Source organism: Eutrema salsugineum, unplaced genomic scaffold (assembly GCF_000478725.1).
Source record: "Eutrema salsugineum unplaced genomic scaffold, Eutsalg1_0 scaffold_9, whole genome shotgun sequence".
In the NCBI taxonomy this organism is placed as follows: Eukaryota; Viridiplantae; Streptophyta; class Magnoliopsida; order Brassicales; family Brassicaceae; genus Eutrema; species Eutrema salsugineum.
In genome coordinates, this window is record NW_006256342.1 from 2726353 (window position 1) to 2746067 (window position 19715).

Sequence of the window (19715 nt, forward strand, 5' to 3'; positions counted from 1 at the left end):
TCTTTTGAATGATAGCGTTTTTGAATATATGTGACTACTGTTTTTCTTTTTTTGGTCTTTTGTATTTTTTGCAGTTGGGTAGTTGCCGACTTTTTTTTGGTTCTATTTATTTTCGTCTTTTAGTGACAAAATGATAGATAAAATCATCAAATTACTAAAATAAAGGTTAATCATAAGAATCATAAGAATCATAAGAATCATAACCTTAGTCTGACTCACTAATTGTCAATGGTTTGTAAGAAAATTACTCGTGTGAAAGTTACCTTAAATTTCTTTAGCAAATTTGACCCCCAAAAAAGAAATCCTTCTAACAAAATACCTAAAATTACTGCTTTTGAATGTTGAGAAAAAGAAATAGTATTATGATAAATAGTAGTAGTCATCATAGGCTAATAGCTGGCAAAGCATTTGAGACACAAGTGACTCTTTGCAATTATTATGTGTCTCTGTAATGAATTTGTTTTGACTTATCTTAAGCAAATTTAATCATAGTTTTAGCTTTTTAAATCTTACTTATTAGTCAGATACTTCTCAGTGCTTATGGATAATCATTTCAAGTCACCTTCGCACAATTAATAATTCAATAATAGCCATTCGCGTGTACTGACTAGAGACCAAAAAACTTGATTAATACAACCAATATAGTTTCCTGTCTTCATTTTTTCTCCACACGCTTTAATACTATTTCAATTTTTTCAATAATGTTCTTCCATATTTGTGTAGCATACTATTCATTTCAACGAAAAAGCTGTCATTAACTACATGCTAAAATGGGGTTTCAGAATTGGAAGGTGCAGATTCGATATTGGACCAGAATAATAAATGCATGTTTTCTTTTGAATTTCCTTTTATTTTTCTAATCTCTTAATAAATGCATAACTCTTTTTTAAAAAATGTACCGTCATCCGTAATAATACGCCAAAAATCAAATAGTCTAAAAACATTCTCTAAATTCTCTCTATATCTCATTATAAAAACACGAAACCTCAGAGTTTGTTTCACTACTTTCAGGAGATTCACTCGAATCCGAATCCGGATTACGTCGACGGATCTTCTGGTGTCGGCGCCGGAAGAAAGTCGGCGGGAGGAGATTTAGCTCCAAGTGATTGTGGTGGTGATTGATAGGTTCGAAATTCTGTAAATGGGTTGCGTTAGCTCGAAGCAGACGGTCTCTGTGACGCCTGCAATCGATCACTCAGGCGTCTTCAGGGACAATGACAATGAGTGTTCCGGATCGGGTCGAGTAGTGGTTGAGGATCCGCCTCGCGCGACTCTGAAGAAGCTCGTGTCGTGGAGGAGGAGTAAGAGCGGGAGGAGGAGCCAGAGAAGCGGAGGTGAGTTGGGGAGCGAGTTAAGCGAGTCAGGACGTGTTAGCGAGTCCCTGAGTTTCCGACTCGGTAACCTCAGCAAATACCTTGAAGCCGAGCAGGTCGCTGCTGGCTGGCCTGCGTGGCTGAGCAACGTCGCTGGTGAAGCTATCCACGGTTGGGTCCCACTTCGATCTGATGCTTTCGAAAAGCTCGAAAAGGTTTCGTCTCCTAACTCTTAAGATTTATACTTCTCTGTGTATTATACGAATGTTGCCAATGGAAATGAAGAAGTAGTGAAATTTTAGAATTGGGTTCTGTAGATCGGACAAGGTACTTATAGCAGCGTTTTCCGTGCGGTGGAGACTGAAACTGGGAGGATTGTGGCATTGAAGAAGGTGAGGTTCGACAATTTTGAGCCAGAGAGTGTTAAGTTTATGGCGAGAGAGATTTTGATACTTAGAAGACTCAATCATCCCAACATTATTAAACTGCAAGGTTTGATTACTTCCAAACTATCTTGCACCATACAACTCGTGTTCGAGTATATGGAGCATGATCTCACTGGTCTTCTTTCTTCCCCTGACATCAAATTCACGACGCCACAGGTTCGTCCTAGTTTTCTTTGTGGAAGAATCATCATCCACAGGTTTCCCTATGTATTTTGGTTTGGATGATCATTGATTTTGCACCTGCAGATTAAGTGCTACATGAAGCAGCTGTTGTCTGGGCTTGATCATTGTCATTCCCGAGGCGTGATGCATCGGGACATAAAAGGTTCGAATCTTTTGTTGAGTAATGAAGGAATACTAAAGGTGGCTGATTTTGGGTTAGCAAACTTCAGCAATTCTTCTGGGCACAAGAAGAAACCTCTTACTAGTCGAGTTGTGACTCTGTGGTATCGTCCACCTGAACTTTTACTTGGGGCAACGGACTATGGAGCATCTGTTGATTTGTGGAGTGTTGGTTGTGTTTTCGCTGAACTGCTTCTTGGAAAACCTATTCTCCGGGGAAGAACTGAGGTAAGTAAAGGTTTTTATTTATGATATTGGACCTCTTTAATCATGGATGTGTTCTGTTTTACTTGATGAAAAAGTGCTATTACTTGAATTGTATGGAACAGGTTGAACAACTGCACAAGATATTCAAACTCTGTGGATCTCCACCAGCAGATTACTGGAAAAAGTCCAAACTTCCTCATGCAATGCTTTTCAAGCCACAGCAAAATTATGACAGTTGTCTCCGGGAAACCTTGAAAGATTTGTCTGAGACTGAAATCAATCTGATAGAAACTCTTCTTTCTATAGAGCCCCACAAACGCGGTACTGCCTCTAGTGCTCTTGTTTCTCAGGTAATCTTTTTATCTTTGCATTAGTGCTACATCATCGAGTTTGAAGAATTTGACTTCCGTAAAAAAAAAACCCATATTACTGTATTTTGCTCATCTTTTACAAATGAAGACATTCGTTTACTTTTTTCAGTATTTTACTACAAAGCCTTTTGCTTGTGATCCCTCAAGCTTGCCAATCTACCCGCCTAGCAAGGAGATAGATACAAAGCATCGGGAAGAAGCAACAAGGTAATGATTTCTTTTTTCATTTCTTAGTAGAGAAAATTATAGGTCATGGCCATATCATCTTTAACCAAAAAATAAAGGGTGAAACACACAATCTACTGTTCCACAGCTCGGGGAAATTACCTAGTCTACCACTTTAGTTGGCCTTACAGGTCAGGTCTTGGAAGCATTTTTAACATCCTCATACGTGATGATGTCCGATTTTCAGGAAAAAAATTAGCGGGAATGGGAGACGTGGTATAGAAGCGAGGAAGCCAACACGGAAGGCTCTTACATTCAATAAATTAGCACCAGCTGAGGTGCTTTCTACTTACTCTCTTGTCTACCTCTCATCTGTAATTCCTTGTGCAGGAAACTCAATGGTGCCCTCTTTTGGTGTTTGCAGGATGTGCGGCACCAGACTGGGACTTTTCAGAAAAGAATTGGCAATCTAGTTCATAATTCGATTGAAAGTGATGCCCGGGTATGTGGGAAACTGCAAAACCCATCAAATCACAAGAAAGATGAAGCTTCCCATGTGAAGAATGCATCCCAAGGAGATGTACCTTTCTCAGGGCCATTACAAGTTTCTCTATCAAGCAGTTTTGCTTGGGCGAAACGAGAAAAAGATGATGTATGTGTTAGGGTACATAATCGTTCTCTCTCAAGAGGACACATCCCTAATCTTTCTGGACATTCTCCCGCTTTTAATGGGAAAAGTGACGCTGAATCAAAGATAAATGAGAATATGAATGATGACAAACGTGAGAATAACAAGACAGATTCTCGAGGCCAGGACTCATATGAGATGGTGAAGCGTTCTATGCTGAAGCAGTGGAGACAACTTGAACGTCCAGATTCTTTTGGTGCATCTGACGAGTATCACTCGCAGGAACTGTCATTGGGACTCTATCAGAGAGATGAAATGGCGACCAAGCTGGGTAATAATTTGGTATGTCCGTAGATTATAGAAGCTATTAAAGTACCTTTCTAGTTTCTTTGATATCCATATTCTATATAGATTCTCGTTGTTTGCATTGTTTCCATGGCAGTTTACTGCTTTTGATAGACATAGTAAAGACCAAATATATACTTTGTGCGAGACGTTCTTCAAGTGAAACTAAGAACATGGCTTCACTTTTTCTTATGCTGTAATGCTATCATCAAAATTCTGTGTATTAGGAAAAATGAAAGTAATTTTAAAGATATGATTGAGCTACTGCTGTTATAGGTATGTATCTAAGTGAATTTGGAGATCACAGGAAATATTATATAATACAATATACATATGTATAAGATATGGTCTAAATGGGATATACAGCTCAAAAGGGTAGAAAGAAAGGACCAGGTTACCGTTCTATTCAGATCATGTTTGCTCAGCTGTTTAAGTTTATTTTTTCCTTCTCTCTCCCTCCACGCTTTTACCTAAAGTTCAGAGGAAAGAGAAAAAAGTAGGCATGATTTGGTTTGTCTCCTTTTTGGGTTTGTAGACAAGCATGCTTAATGATGCTGATAATTTAAGCTGTGACAGGGTGATGGGGACAAGATCGAATTCTCGGACCCTTTGTTGTCTCAATCTTATGGAGTTGATGAACTATTGGAACGGCATGAAAGCCGCATCCGAAAGCTAGTTCGAAAACCGTGGTTCCAGAAAGGTAAAGTCGAGATAGCTTTAACTGACTATCCTTCATTGTGTCTCGGTTCTTCTCTTTTACAAATAGGACTGTTGCATCTTTTTGTCGCTCAACTAACCAAACTTGTTGAGCAAAGACGTTCATCTTTTGCGATGAAGTCCAAGACAAACAACAAAATATTTGTATTTTTTCTCAACTGAATTGTAACTTGTCCAGTTCAGACCTCCATGCTTTTTTATGTATCGAGTAAGAAAATTCGAAAAATGAAAAGTAAATGTGTTGGCTTTTTGACACTTGCAGATAAAAAACAGGGGAAGTGAAGTTATTGTTACTGTAAACTTCTCTGGCCATCACATCACAAACCTCACAAGGAGATGGAGAAAAGAGTGCAGGACCTATGGTTATCAAGCAAATAGATAATTAGCTCGTAAAGCATTATTTTTTTGTTGTTAATTTTGTTTGATTTATTTTTTCTGAAATTATGAGGTACACCTTTTGCGAGCCTATTCAGTTCAGAGGCAATAATGTATAGAGCTCAGTTCGTAGATTATCATAAGCATTCTATAGGCACATATATGAACAAAGCTGTGTGCTTAAAGTCCAGTTGTATAACAGATGAAAAGATTTATCCAATTGTATAATCAAAATTTAGAACCATCTTCTTTGATAATTCATTTTTTTTTTCTTTCTGATTTACATACATGCTTAAACTATGAGAAGAGCTCAGACGATCTCAAGAGGATTAAGAAAAAAAAAAGGATTAAAGTAGAAGGTTAAGTAGATTGATGGAAAAAAATCTAAAACAAATTTAGTTGTAAACTATAAACCACTCACCGTTAAATTAAAACACTAAATGTTACATTTTTATATTCAGTAACTTTTGCGTATATGTATACCTCTTAACCACCGTCAACCAAAAAAAAAAAATTTCTTGGGTTGGGTCCAGTTAAATTAAGCAAGGAGCTTCGGCTTTGTTAACCAATACTGCTCAAACCTTTGTCTTGCGTATTCCATGTAGTCGAAGTCGATTTCATTCACATGTTCCTACAGTTTTACAAAATCAAAATCAAAACCATATATGTGCACACACAATGTGCAGGTATGATAGAAGATTATAGTAAACATACCGATATAATTCCCCATAAACCCCAAGTTAGATGACTGGCAAGTGTATATTTCTCAACATCTTCAAGGAGTTTTTCCACCATTGTATCATTGGGCTCTTCTTCACCTGGGCACAAAAGAACAAAAATAATTTAGAATTAAGATCATATTCTAAATTATTGCGGAAGCTCATAGAGAAAGAGGGTGTGCTAAAATAATCACCTGAAGAACTCATATACGCTTTCAGAAATAGTTGACGCTCTTCCACACCTATTTATTCAAGTCGCATATTAATATATATGAACCATGTTTCATCACTTCAGAAGATAAATAAAGATTACTTGATACAATCACTCACCAGGGTATTTACTGTAATCCATGATGTGAGGTGTTTCAGTGTGGTAATCGGCAGCCATCTCGCAGAAGTGATTGGCAATGTCGTAAGCCACAGGATTGTAACATGAATATTCATAATCCTAGTTTTTGTAAGAAGAAATAATAGAATCCGAGTTAGGATCCACATTCTAGTAATGCTGCACAACAAAAAAATGATAACTTAATAAAAAAATAATGAAAACTCACAATGATGGTTATTGCTTTGGTTTCTTCATCCATCATTATGTTTCCATATTGTAAATCATTGTGGCAGAATCCAATATTTTCATCATTCTTAAACAGAGACTTCTCAAGCAAAATAATTTCCAACTCCATAACATCTAGACGAAAGGACTTAGCTTCTTCTGGTGAAGCCAGCTTCTTGCATGCACTGAGCCAATTCCTAAAGTCACACACCGGAGAGAAAGAGATTAAAAAAGACTCAAAAATTAATGGTGTATTAGAAAAGCAGAGAAGATTACAAGCAGAAAACAAGGAAATGTACCGTAATCTGTCCCAAAGTAAAGCCCTTTTCACACCAGGCATTTCAAGACCGTGAAACTCCTTCATCCTAGTTGCTATGCGACCAGATATTTCAGGATCACGCAAGTCAGAAGCAGATAGTGTCTGAAAGTTCATCGTTTAACAAACAAGTTATAAATTCAGTAAGCAAACATACAAAGATCCACAAGAACTACCAGGGAATGGAACAAATGGCATGTCAAAGAATAAGCTAGAGAGACACTCACAAGATGAGCTAAATATATGTATTTACCCGTGCATGGAGGAACTCTTCGATACGACCATTGCCAAACCGGCCTAACAACAATGGTCCATGACCATGCTTTGACATGAACTCAAAAGTACTGATCTCATCCTCACGGTCAAAGAAAATATCAACACCTTCACCATAAATCCTAACCAGAACCTTACGCGAAGGTCCATTTTCCCTAGTTGGCCATTTGATCTGAAAGACCTCATTGGTCATAGCACCTTTCAAAGGGATAACAAGCAGAGCCTTCGAATCAATTACATCTTCCCACTCTGATGCTATTGCTTGTAGAGCTTCCTTTACTTCACGAGGCAGACGATAGTCTTTATTCTCTACATCCTTTTCAGTACCCGTCATCGTAATTTTGATTGACACACAAAGATAGTTCGTCTGTACAAAGATCAAACAGAAACTCGATTCAGCTACTACAGGATTGGCATGTAACACTAAAAAAAACTGTGTTTTCTTCAATCCAAGGGAGGTTCTGAGAGTCACAAAGTGCCACCAAAATTAGGATTTTCTATCACCGTGACCATTCCATGCAAAGGTTCCGTTTCCTAAAATTTCTGAATCGCAATCTAAAGCTACACGATCATATCCAAATTAATCTTGGTAACGTTTATACAATAAGAATGTGAACAATTGGGTTTATCAATCTTTGAGATGGACACAACACAAGCCTTGGAAATGGAAGATAGCTTACGTTTAGGAAGAGAACCACACGACGGAAGCGAGAGCACGATTGGTCTGAGAAGAAATTGAAGAAGGGGGATTAATCGAGAGAGGATGATTAATGGAGTTTTTGAGAGAGAGAGAAAGCGGTGCGCAGAGGGAGGAAGAACAGAGGATGATAGGCTCGAGATCTGGTGGGAAAGAAAATGGCTGAGGAAATGAAGGACTATTTGTTAAATAAACGTTAATGTTATTATAACTTCTGAAAATTTCATTTGACTCCTTTAACTTGTAGAAGGCTTACATTTTCGTACAGATATTTTCAGAAGGTCCAAATAGAAAAAAAAATATAAATCCACGACAGCACCATAAAAAGGAAAGTTTCACGTGGCATATATCTGTCATGACAAAAAGTGAAATTGATTTTCTCTCTCGTCAGGAATTCTCTAGTAGGTTCCAGTAATGAGGAGACGACGATAATTCTCTAATTTTCCAGATGAATCTACTTCCCTTAAAAATACAACTCCTGCCTCCTTGCCCTCTCGCAATTCACAAAGTTTCCAATATTCTGAAGATTTCAATTGACGATATTCACCACGATAATCTGCTTGATTCTCTCGAAAAGACAGACTTGTTACTAAGAAGAAGAAGAAGAAGTTTTCTGATTCATTGAAGAAAAACACCAGTTTCTCATATCGTTAAGGTAATGGCCTAGACTGTTTTTGATTGTTGTTCTTTCTTGTTCGTGTTCATATCTGTGTTTCTATTTACGATTTGCTCGAAATAATATTGTTGTGTTTGGAGTGTGTATGGAAGATGCTGAGATTAACGTTGGTTTGGTTTATTTGAACAGAGTTTAGTAATCGAAGATGAATCCGGAGAAATTCACGCACAAGACAAACGAGACAATTGCTGCTGCTCATGAGCTAGCAGTAAACGCAGGACATGCTCAAATCACTCCTCTGCATTTAGCCTGTGCTTTGATCTCTGATCCCGCCGGAATATTCCCTCAAGCAATCTCTAGTGCCGGCGGCGAGAACGCAGCTCAATCTGCTGAAAGAGTGATCAATCAAGCCTTGAAGAAGCTTCCCTCACAATCACCACCACCAGATGATGTTCCAGCGAGTTCGAGTCTTATCAAGGTTATACGCCGTGCTCAAGCTGCTCAAAAGTCTCGTGGTGACACTCACTTGGCTGTAGATCAGCTGATCATGGGTATTCTAGAAGATTCTCAAATCCGAGATTTGTTGAACGAAGTCGGTGTTGCAACGGCGAGGATCAAATCTGAGGTTGAGAAGCTTCGTGGTAAAGAAGGGAAGAAAGTGGAGAGTGCTTCAGGGGATACAAATTTCCAAGCTTTGAAGACTTATGGAAGAGACTTGGTTGAGCAAGCAGGGAAGCTTGATCCTGTGATTGGTAGAGACGAGGAGATTAGAAGAGTTGTTAGGATTCTTTCAAGAAGAACAAAGAACAATCCAGTGCTTATTGGAGAACCAGGAGTTGGGAAAACAGCTGTTGTTGAAGGTTTAGCACAAAGGATTGTGAAAGGAGATGTTCCCAACAGTCTTACTGATGTGAGATTGATTTCTTTGGACATGGGTGCATTAGTTGCTGGTGCTAAATACCGAGGAGAGTTTGAAGAAAGATTAAAAGCTGTTTTGAAAGAGGTTGAGGAAGCTGAAGGCAAAGTGATTCTCTTTATTGATGAGATTCATTTGGTTCTTGGTGCTGGCAAAACTGAAGGGTCGATGGATGCAGCGAATCTGTTCAAGCCCATGTTAGCTAGAGGTCAGCTTCGATGTATTGGTGCTACCACGCTTGAAGAATATAGGAAATATGTTGAGAAAGACGCTGCCTTTGAGAGACGGTTTCAACAAGTGTATGTAGCTGAACCAAGTGTGCCTGACACTATTAGTATTCTTAGAGGGCTCAAAGAGAAGTATGAGGGACACCATGGTGTTCGTATCCAAGACAGAGCTCTTATAAATGCTGCTCAGCTGTCTGCTCGCTACATCACTGGTATGTTAAGATTCTTAATCTTGATTAGATGTTATGGTTATAATTTTGTTCTTGGCATGACATGGTTTTTGTGTGGTTTAACTAGGTCGGCATTTACCGGATAAAGCTATTGATTTGGTGGATGAAGCTTGTGCCAATGTGAGAGTCCAACTTGATAGTCAACCTGAAGAGATTGATAACCTTGAAAGGAAGAGGATGCAGCTGGAAATTGAACTTCATGCCTTGGAAAGGGAGAAGGATAAAGCCAGTAAAGCTCGACTTGTAGAGGTATGATATAGTTTTCAGAACAATCTCATCAACCATATGCATTGGGTCAATTATTATTTTTTGTAAACTTATTGGGTTAGAAAAGTAGACAACTATTTAAAATTGAATGTGAAAAATTTGTACAGAGAAGCTTGCTTTTGGTCTTTCAAAATATGTTTGTTCTGAAACTGTTGCTTGTTAGCATCTTCTTTTGGGACAAGTCGTTGATATAGCTTTTTCAAACTATGAATCTGTAGGTGCGGAAAGAGCTTGATGACCTTAGGGATAAGCTGCAGCCTCTCACGATGAAATACAGAAAGGAGAAAGAAAGAATTGATGAGATTCGAAGGCTTAAACAGAAAAGAGAAGAGCTCATGTTTGCTTTGCAAGAGGCAGAACGGAGATATGACCTTGCAAGAGCGGCTGATCTAAGATATGGAGCAATCCAAGAAGTGGAATCTGCAATTGCCCAACTTGAGGGAACTTCTGAAGAGAGTGTGATGCTCACAGAAAATGTTGGGCCTGAACACATTGCTGAAGTTGTGAGCCGTTGGACTGGGATTCCAGTGACAAGACTTGGCCAGAACGAGAAAGAGAGGTTGATTGGTCTTGGTGATAGGTTGCACAAGAGGGTTGTGGGACAAGATCAAGCGGTAAATGCAGTTTCTGAGGCGATCTTAAGGTCAAGGGCAGGCCTTGGAAGGCCACAACAACCAACTGGATCATTCTTATTCCTTGGCCCAACTGGTGTTGGCAAAACCGAACTTGCTAAGGCTCTTGCTGAGCAACTCTTTGATGACGAAAACCTCTTAGTTCGGATTGATATGTCCGAGTACATGGAACAACACTCTGTCTCTCGCCTCATTGGAGCACCACCTGGGTAAGTACCTAATCCATTACTTTTCAAGACAATATGTTTTCGCATATGAAGGTTATATTCTTACATGATTTCACTTTTTAACAGCTATGTTGGTCACGAGGAAGGAGGACAGTTAACTGAGGCTGTGAGGAGACGACCTTACTGTGTTATTCTCTTTGATGAAGTAGAGAAAGCCCATGTTGCTGTTTTCAACACTCTGCTCCAAGTGTTGGATGATGGTAGATTGACAGACGGCCAAGGGAGGACGGTGGATTTCAGGAACTCGGTGATAATCATGACATCAAACCTTGGTGCAGAGCATCTTCTCTCAGGACTGACCGGGAAAGTGTCAATGCAAGTGGCTCGAGAATGTGTGATGCAGGAGGTGAGAAAGCACTTCAGACCAGAGCTCCTGAACAGGCTTGACGAGATTGTGGTGTTCGATCCCCTTTCACATGACCAGTTGAGGAAAGTAGCCCGGCTCCAAATGAAAGACGTTGCTGTCCGGCTTGCTGAGAGAGGCGTTGCTTTGGCAGTCACTGATGCTGCGTTAGACTATATATTGGCAGAGAGTTATGACCCGGTAAGTCTCTTTACTTAATGCAATGTTTATCATGTACTAATCTCTAGATTGGTTTGGTCAGTTTGCTGACTCTTTGTGGTCGTGTCATTGTGCTGGATGGTTAATTAGGTGTATGGTGCTAGGCCAATAAGGAGATGGATGGAGAAGAAGGTGGTCACAGAGTTGTCGAAGATGGTTGTGCGTGAGGAAATCGATGAAAACTCCACCGTTTACATAGATGCAGGCACTGGTGGATCTGATCTTGTGTACCGTGTGGAGAAGAATGGAGGGCTAGTGAATGCCACGACAGGGCAGAAGTCGGATGTGTTGATTCATATTGCTAATGGGCCAAAGAAAAGTGATGCAGCTCAGGCGGTGAAGAAGATGAGGATCGAGGAAATAGAAGACGATGATGAGGAAATGGTTGAGGATTAAAGTCTTTACCTTTTTAGAGTTTGCAACGCTTAATGTGTCGTAACTTCTAGAGTCGGGAAAGTCTCATGCTCTGTTTTGGCTTTGGCTTTTTTTTTTTTGGTGGACTTAAATGTAACAAAAAATGGTGAGAATTTAGCTAGTAACAAAAGTCCACTTTTATTATGTTTTTGTAAAAAAATGCATCTATCTACATAACAAAAGTCCACTTTTACTATGTTTTTGAATCCATAGACACTCCTAGATCCTCCAATAAATCCTTTAGAAGGACAACCACATGCTAAAATAAGAGAGTGTTAGTAAACGACATAAACCAAAAACAAACAAAAACAAAAAGTTGGAAGAGGATTAGGCTTGAGCGCTTCTACAACTTCACTAGTGTTATCTTTTCTTCTACTTACTCTCCATCAATGGCTTCTCTTATCTCTTTTTCTTCTCTCCCAAAACCAAAAGCCACCATAAGAAATTCAATTTCAGCTCCTCAGACCCAAACAATAATTGAAGGGCTTGAAGAGAAATTCGGAAGAAAAGGCATAAAATTCTCAAAACCAAACAATGTTCCCATGGTCGAGCTTAAGGTCAGAAATGGAAGTTCTTTAAAGCTGAGTCTATCAGACGCTCATGTTGTTTCATATAAGCCAAAGGTATACTGGAAAGACGATGGGTTCGAAGAAGTTCTTTACACAGTTGATGGTGAAAAGAACAAAAGTGGTGGAGTTGGTCTTGTAATTGTAAACGCAGAAGATGCTACTTCAATGATCTCAGATTGTAATTGGAGTGTCAAGGACACTGATTCAGACGCCATTGATGCGCTTCAGGTGATTGATTTTGAACCTCCAGGCACCAACTTAGCAAAATCTTGTTCACAGAGTGATGAAAAAATAATACTTTGTTATTGTTTCTCAGATCGAACTGAGCTGTACGGCAGGGTTTCTTGACTTAACCTATATCATCTCTCTCTACCCAGTAAGCATGGCTACAGCTCTGGTGGTGAAGAACAATGGACGCAAGCCGGTTACACTTAAACCGGGGATTATGAGTTACTTGAGGTTCAAGAAACGGAGTGGGGCTGGGATTCAAGGGCTTAAGGGATGTTCTTATTGCCCAAACCCTCCTTTATCATCGCCTTTTGAGCTCTTGTCTCCTTCTGAGGCCATGAAAGCAGAATCTCCAGGATGGTTTGGGTCAGAAGAAAGGGAAGAGCAGGGGATTTGGGCAGTAGAAGACTCTGTGATTACACTTCTTGAGAAAAAGATGAGTAGAGTCTATGGTGCTCCTCCTGCTGAAAGATTGAAGGCTGTCTATAACACTCCTCCATCTAAATATGAAACCATCGATCAGGTCAGTATATACTTTACTATGTTTGTTTTATGTTATTTTAGGTTTCATTTAGCTTTGAGGTGTCTTACCTGTAACATATAATTCAAGAACTAATTTATAAATGAACTCATATGTCTTATACATTATTTTGGATATGAGTTTGTTGTTTAAGTGAGAGTTTGTAACAATAACAATTAATTCATTACGATCTGATGAGTTTTGGAATTTTGAAAAATTGTAGGGAAGAGGATTGTTCTTTAGGATGATAAGGATAGGATTCGAGGATATGTATGTGGGAAGTCCAGGATCAATGTCGGAGAAATATGGGAAGCAACATTACTTCGTGTGCACCGGTCCCGCATCCATGCTTGTTCCCATTGATGTTGGAGTCGGCGAGTCCTGGAGAGGAGCAATGGTTATTGAGCATGATAATTTGTAAATTTCATTTATCATATTAATACACTCTTTAAATTTTTTTTCTTTTTTTTTTTGCCTCAAATTATACATACATATTTGGTCATCCTACAACCAACAAAGTGTTCTTAAAGCATCTCCACCATTGTTACTCTTCATGAATTTCTTAAAAATAGTTTAATAATTGATTTTTCCACTAAAAATAATTCCATAAAATTGAAAAAAATAAAAATAAGAATTGGCCAATGACCATCTGCCACGTGTTTAAAAGACAGTCTTCTTGCTTCTTATATAAGGAGCGCTCCATCACTTTTAAAGCTTAAAACATTTTAAAAAATAGTAAATACATAGGTTTCTGAACCAACTTTCTGATAAAAGACTCTACTGGAGATGCTCTTACTTACAGTAACAAATTATGGCTTTATACCACAATATTACAACCAACAAGATGGTCTTATATACCAAATTAATATCTCTCTTAAAATATTGTAAAAGATATAAACATTTCAACCACATTTGTTATGACTATACTAAATCTAACTTTATGCGCTTGTGTAATATCTCGTTAAAAAATGTATGGCCTTCGGTCATGTACTGATTTCGTTTTTTAATTAATAAAAATGGTTACCGTTTTAAAAAACAAAATAATAAAAAAGAAATCTATCTTTTTGTTAAGAAAGTAATCTATTCTTTTGTTTTTGAATAGAAAGTAATTAATATATTCATGATTCAAACTTTGGGTTAATCAACATGGTAGATAAATACAACCAATGAAGAAAACATTTGGAGAGCTATGTTGGATTTACTATCCACTTCTTCGATGTGTCGTAATTTCTTGAGTCGGAAAAGACTCGTGCTCTGTTTTGGTATAGGCTTTTTTTGGGTGGGCTTGACAAAAATGACGTGAAGCTTTTAAAAAAAAGTCCACTTTTATTATGTTTTCGTAAAAAACCATCTATCTACATACACTAGCTCTCCATTGTATCCATAGTTTTTGGGCCTTTCTAGATCATTGTTCGAGTTATACTTGTCCGCACCCGTGGTTGAACACGTCTTAACAGTGTCATCAATCACACCTTTAGCGAGGTGGAAGAAGTGGCCACCTTTAGAAACCTCATGATAGTGAAGAACTGAAGCCATTGAAGCTTGTGTGCAAGGTAATGTTGCACCGTCAAAGGCACTAACATGTCCTCATTTCCCTGCCACAAATGAACAGAGCTCTGGTTATTCAAGAACGCGTTCTCGAGTTCTATAGTATCAAATTCCCACTTCCCAAATCTCACAATCATGTCACGGCTAATACTCTCATGTTATCCTTTCTGCGTTACTTGCGTCAAATGCGGAAACTGGATGATACGTTTTAAGTTCCTCATTTCCATTTGTTCCCTTGTTCTTTTTTTTTTTTTGCATGCCAAGGTAACAAGTTATTAGGTAGCTTACTAATTTTGTAAAACCTCAAACTTTCATTCGAAATGAATATTTACAGATTACCAAAAAAGAGAGTAGAAGGGATATGCTCTACTATTGTATTACGTTTATGAACCGAAACTCCAGCCAAGTATATGTAACATCGTTTTCTCCAAATTAATAACTTGATATCTCAGCGAACATGTCAGAAACATTAACCATTCCTTCTATTGGACAAACAAGTTCAAGACATAGAAGAGCTCGGACTTTTCATTATTAGACAGAAACAGAAACGGTGAACCAGAGTGATAGTAATTACATAGCAGACAGAGATTACTCTGCTTTTTGATCTAATCACTACCTCCTGGTAAAACATGAAAAAAACAACACACGAATGATTGATCGGGATCGATCATCTTAATTAAACCCTAATTAAAGAGAGTCGGATTTAGAGAAGGACAAGATCTCGACTTCAACTTTGAGTGTATCGTTGACGAGGAAACCTTTGGATGCGTCTTTGATATCTGCAAGAGGTAGAAACTTCTCGAAACCCCATCCTCTTTCTGTTGCGTTGGGCCATCCCTCCACTACAGACGCAAATCAAAAGTTAATTGAAAACTTTTTTTAATTAAATAAGCCTAGTTAATCAGTCTAAATTAGTAGAAGATGATGATGAGAAGGGAAATATCAAACCTTGTTTCTCCACATGAGTGGATCGGATCTGGTCAAGAACTCGTAGCTTGGCTTTCACGTAACCATTTTCATTTGACGCACTCAACAAAAAGAGTGACAACGAATTACCCGTTGCAGGTCCAACTCCATTTGGATACACTTTCAATACCCTACACAGTAAGTACACAGTACCCTTCACATAAATCAATCGATTCTTGATTAATAATTATATATCTACAGAGAAAGAGAGAGGGAGAGGGTCACCAGTTACGTCCACCGGAAGAAAAAGGATCAGAAGAGTAAGAGTCAAGATCACGGGTAGAGAATTTGGTGAGCTTCCAATTAAAAACAGGATCAAGAATGTTTTCTTCGTAAGAGAAAACTTCCCAGTTCTCAAAAGGATTAGAAACGAGGATGTCAACGCCAAACACACTTTGTCCGCCGTCGAAAATGAAACCTTGTCCCGGATCTCTGTAATACCCAATCTCAAGAAAGTTTAGCTGCCCCCACTGTTGTTTAAACAAATGAAATCGCTGCGCATCAGTCTCTGCAAAAACTAGAATTAGTAGTCTGAAGAAACCACAAAAAGATTTAATCAAATGATCTTTCTCATCTTCTCTTTAATCAAGATTAGTTACCCTGAAGAAAATGGTACTTGTCTATAGTGCTTTTATAGGTGAGGAATGTGATCTCTGCATACACATCTCTTGGATTGGCGATGAGAGTTGAGTTATCGATTCTTACGTACATGGAAACGTATCCACCCGAGCCCTGAGGCTTGTTCTCGTTCGGGTAGATTATTAAAGTCCTTGTAACATTCATTCATTTTAATCAAAAAAAAGAAAGAAAGAAAGTCATATTATATATTTAGATGAGATTCAGAGCAATGTGTGTACGTACCAATTGTATCCACCGACAGAGAAAGGACGTGACTCCCACTTGTCACCGTTGCCTTTGACCAGCTGCTGCAAAGTGGCAAATGACGTGAACTTCACGCAATACGAAGATGGAGGACGAGTTCTATCTTCTCTCCTTATTGCTCCCGATAGTTTCTGGTGATTCCGAACAGGAACAGATAAGGCAGAGCGAGATCTCTTGAAGGGACATGGCGGAAGTATCCCTGATTTCTCCAAGCCCACAAAACCTTCTTCTACTACTAGTGCTTCTGTCTCCTCCACTAGGTTTTCAAGGTTTTTGTAGTAAGGTTTTGCGAACCTTGCGACTTCCACGACGAATACGAAACAGAAGAAGCAGTAGATAAAGATTGATCCATAGTTTTTGTTTTTCTTCTTTTCCTCCGTAAACATTTTTTCTTTCTTCTTTTTGAGTATTGTATGTAACATCTTTTTTTTGTTGTCTATATATAGACATGAAAAATGTACTGACCCATCTGATATAAATATGTCACGAGTTTCACAAACCGATACAAGGGGTTGGTGAATCATACTGAACTCCGTAAGCATTTTTTTGTTGTTGTCTATATATAGACATGAAATTACCCATTTGATATATGTCACGAGGGGCACGTTTCAAAAACCTGTACTGAACTCGAAAATTGGACTGATCCTAGATTTCCTCTCAGACGACGCTTTTATATCTTATCTTTTACCATATCCGATATCGATCTACTTATGACCAATCATTAAGTATTTAACGAATGAAACCCATCAGAGAGTGACACGTACGTATTCCGCACGATGGAATAGATTGGAGAAATATAACTTTTTTTTTTGGTAAAAGGAGGAATATAACATTTTTCAGATGATAGTATGCTCCTTTGTTAGTTAGTGATTGTTTTTTCATCAGAAAGAATCGATGCTGCTTTTCTTTAAATGATTACCTCAATCAAAGGAAACATTACCCATATTTTGTGGAATAATAATGATTCAAAAGACGATTATACGTCCAAACATGAATTTTTTTTCCTACTTGCTTTTCAATTTTCTAATGCGTGAATGAGTGTAACAAAAATTTTGTTTTCTTAAAAAGAAAAAAGAACTAGGGTTCTGATTGGCGTTTGGACTTTAAAGACTTTTTAAGTTTTTCAGTCTTTACAGTTTTTATTTATCCAATCACACTTTTATGACTATATCTTTTTTTAAAGTTCCGAAAATATCTCAACTGTTTTTTCTCTTTGTTTTCACCTTATTTTAAAAGCCACTTCTCTTGGCTATTATTCTCTCTCCTGAGTTTTTTTTTATATTTTTAATTATAGTTTTTATTTTTTATTTTTATAAAAGAATAAAAACAATAATCACAATTTTTACAGTATAAATTTCTACAGCCAAAAGACTACATCCACAGCCTATAGTGCTAAAAGTACTTTTGACTGGGGTTAAAACAATTATGCTAAAACATTATCAAATGATGGGGGCAAATATATTATGTGGTGTGGGGGCAATAAACATTTTTCTTAACAATTTAAAGTAATTATTTTTTTTATTGGGGGCACCTGCCCCATCTTACTTCACCTGCCTCCGCCACTGATCACAATCCTTACCAATCAGATCCTACTCCTACGTCCCATCGGATGACTAAGAACTAGTGTTATAAAATGCCAAACTGGACACAAGAATTCCGTTTAATGTGAAGAAGCCCATTACTTTTTCATTATCTTGTCGGGCCATGTTTTGAGGCCCATAGACCCATTCTTAATAAAATAAAAAGACGAGAAGCAGGGGAGCAATATATAAATTCGTTGTTGATCTATTAGGGTTTTCTTCTCCGTCTTCCTCAGCAGCATCAGTCTTGCTTTAATCGGCCGACGCAAAAATGGTGAAGGGACGCCAAGGAGAACGAGTCAGGTCTTTCTTCTTCTTTTGTTGCTCGTCGAGTTTGATCTATACCTAGTTTTCGATTTGCTCGTTTGCCTATATTTTCCTCTCTTCTGAGACTGTTTTGAAGAGTCGTGATGGTTTAGAAAACTACCTAATTGATTTTAATGGAACATTTTTCTTTCTTAGATTCTCAATCTTGCAATTTCCGTGAAGTTATGTTTTAGGTAAATCTGATTCTTTTTGTTTTATCAAATTTGCAGACTCTACGTTAGAGGAACCATCCTCGGATACAAAAGGTGAGCCAGTACTTTAATCTCTTTGTTAATTCACTGTATACTGCCTACTGGTCCTTGATTTAGCTCCAATTTAATTCAATGCAATGAACAATGGTGAATAGTTTATGTACCTGAAACATGTAGGATCTCATCCTAAACTTTTCATTGTTTTCAACTTATGATCAGACTCTGTTCCTAAGTCCTTGAATAAAAATCTAAACTTTTTGTGCGTTATAGAATCTCCGGCTTTATATTTATGTTGTTAATTGCCCTGCATTTTCTTAGAATGTCAGCTGAGATTTGCTAAAATAGCCTCGTCATGTCGAGATTGGACTTAAACCATTTGATACTGCCTCTGTGTCTGACATTTTCATGAATGTGCAGGTCGAAGTCGAACCAGTACCCAAACACATCCCTTATCCAGATCGAAGGAGTCAACACCCAGGAGGAGGTAACATGGTACAAGGGAAAGAGAATGGCTTACATCTACAAGGCTAAGACCAAGAAGAACGGTAGCCACTACCGTTGCATCTGGGGAAAAGTTACAAGGCCTCATGGTAACAGCGGTGTTGTCCGTGCTAAGTTCACATCGAACTTGCCTCCTAAGTCCATGGTACTTGACCACATTCTATAGCCTGTCAAATCATTATCTTGTTTATTTGTGAAATCTTCTGCTTGGGGTTTTGAAGTAGACACCTCTTCTGTTTTTTTCTTGCAGGGAAACAGGGTCAGAGTCTTCATGTATCCCAGTAACATTTGAAGCGAAGTGAAACAGCATAAACTTGATTTAGCTGTGGTTTTGTCCACTAGTTCTTTATTTTGTACTTGATATTGAAAGCATTTTTCTTGTTCTTCGTTTGAAGTGTTTGGAGATTATCTGAATAGACTTTGAGCATGGATCTGGTTTTTAATTCCAAATTAGAATCTTTTTCCCCCTCGTACTGCCATGTTCTCAAGCGTCATAGTCTCAATGGCTATGGAATTTATGTTAAGAGAATGATGAACATAATTGTGTCTGTTATAGTGTAAAATCTTTTGTTAGGTCAATCGAATTCGAGGTATTAACCTAAATTTTAATATGGGAATCGATATTTGACTAGAAACCTGTGTTGAGTCGGAGCATTACCTTTGTCGCTCGGCTAAAATTCTGTGTCTAATGCATGTTTCTATAATTTATGTCAATCTATAAAACTTTGGTTTTGTCTCTTTAAATATTTGTTAACATCATAAAAAGTAGGGAATTCTTTAAATTTGGTCATCTCCCACAAAATAATCAGTCAAAAATAATTGCAGGTATTTGTTAACATCATAAA

At 38.0% G+C, this 19715-nt stretch overlaps 6 protein-coding genes across 6 annotated transcripts; 4 read left to right on the forward strand and 2 right to left on the reverse strand.

Moving 5' to 3' along the window:
* Positions 1-972: 972 nt before the first annotated feature.
* LOC18008461 (protein IMPAIRED IN BABA-INDUCED STERILITY 1) lies at positions 973-5134 on the forward strand. Its single transcript, XM_006390376.2, has 9 exons — positions 973-1528; positions 1631-1915; positions 2006-2329; positions 2431-2658; positions 2789-2886; positions 3092-3182; positions 3269-3814; positions 4394-4517; positions 4797-5134. The coding sequence occupies exons 1-9, from the start codon at positions 1142-1144 to the stop codon at positions 4814-4816; spliced, it is 2103 nt and encodes a 700-aa protein (XP_006390438.1). The 5' UTR covers positions 973-1141; the 3' UTR covers positions 4817-5134.
* Positions 5135-5278: 144 nt separating this feature from the next.
* LOC18008775 (probable choline kinase 2) lies at positions 5279-7626 on the reverse strand. The gene is made up of 8 exons (XM_006390377.2): positions 7451-7626; positions 6751-7137; positions 6481-6602; positions 6183-6378; positions 5959-6076; positions 5823-5870; positions 5624-5727; positions 5279-5540 (listed from the first exon to the last, which is right to left on the reverse strand). The coding sequence occupies exons 2-8, from the start codon at positions 7102-7104 to the stop codon at positions 5448-5450; spliced, it is 1035 nt and encodes a 344-aa protein (XP_006390439.1). The 5' UTR covers positions 7105-7137; positions 7451-7626; the 3' UTR covers positions 5279-5447.
* A 206-nt stretch (positions 7627-7832) lies between these two features.
* Positions 7833-11735, forward strand: LOC18009074 (chaperone protein ClpB1). The gene is made up of 6 exons (XM_006390378.2): positions 7833-8122; positions 8273-9438; positions 9524-9705; positions 9942-10564; positions 10649-11126; positions 11235-11735. Exons 2-6 carry the CDS (start codon positions 8289-8291, stop codon positions 11538-11540), a joined length of 2739 nt encoding a protein of 912 aa, XP_006390440.1. The 5' UTR covers positions 7833-8122; positions 8273-8288; the 3' UTR covers positions 11541-11735.
* A 173-nt stretch (positions 11736-11908) lies between these two features.
* On the forward strand, positions 11909-13405 carry LOC18008229 (photosynthetic NDH subunit of subcomplex B 2, chloroplastic). The gene is made up of 3 exons (XM_006390379.2): positions 11909-12355; positions 12444-12878; positions 13099-13405. Exons 1-3 carry the CDS (start codon positions 11948-11950, stop codon positions 13294-13296), a joined length of 1041 nt encoding a protein of 346 aa, XP_006390441.1. The 5' UTR covers positions 11909-11947; the 3' UTR covers positions 13297-13405.
* Positions 13406-14883: 1478 nt separating this feature from the next.
* Positions 14884-16737, reverse strand: LOC18008823 (probable inactive serine/threonine-protein kinase fnkC). The gene is made up of 5 exons (XM_006390380.2): positions 16251-16737; positions 15989-16158; positions 15615-15897; positions 15372-15520; positions 14884-15265 (listed from the first exon to the last, which is right to left on the reverse strand). Exons 1-5 carry the CDS (start codon positions 16691-16693, stop codon positions 15111-15113), a joined length of 1200 nt encoding a protein of 399 aa, XP_006390442.1. The 5' UTR covers positions 16694-16737; the 3' UTR covers positions 14884-15110.
* Positions 16738-17933: 1196 nt separating this feature from the next.
* LOC18008861 (60S ribosomal protein L35a-3) lies at positions 17934-19339 on the forward strand. Its single transcript, XM_006390381.2, has 4 exons — positions 17934-18154; positions 18388-18423; positions 18787-19015; positions 19121-19339. The coding sequence occupies exons 1-4, from the start codon at positions 18123-18125 to the stop codon at positions 19160-19162; spliced, it is 339 nt and encodes a 112-aa protein (XP_006390443.1). The 5' UTR covers positions 17934-18122; the 3' UTR covers positions 19163-19339.
* Positions 19340-19715: the final 376 nt, after the last annotated feature.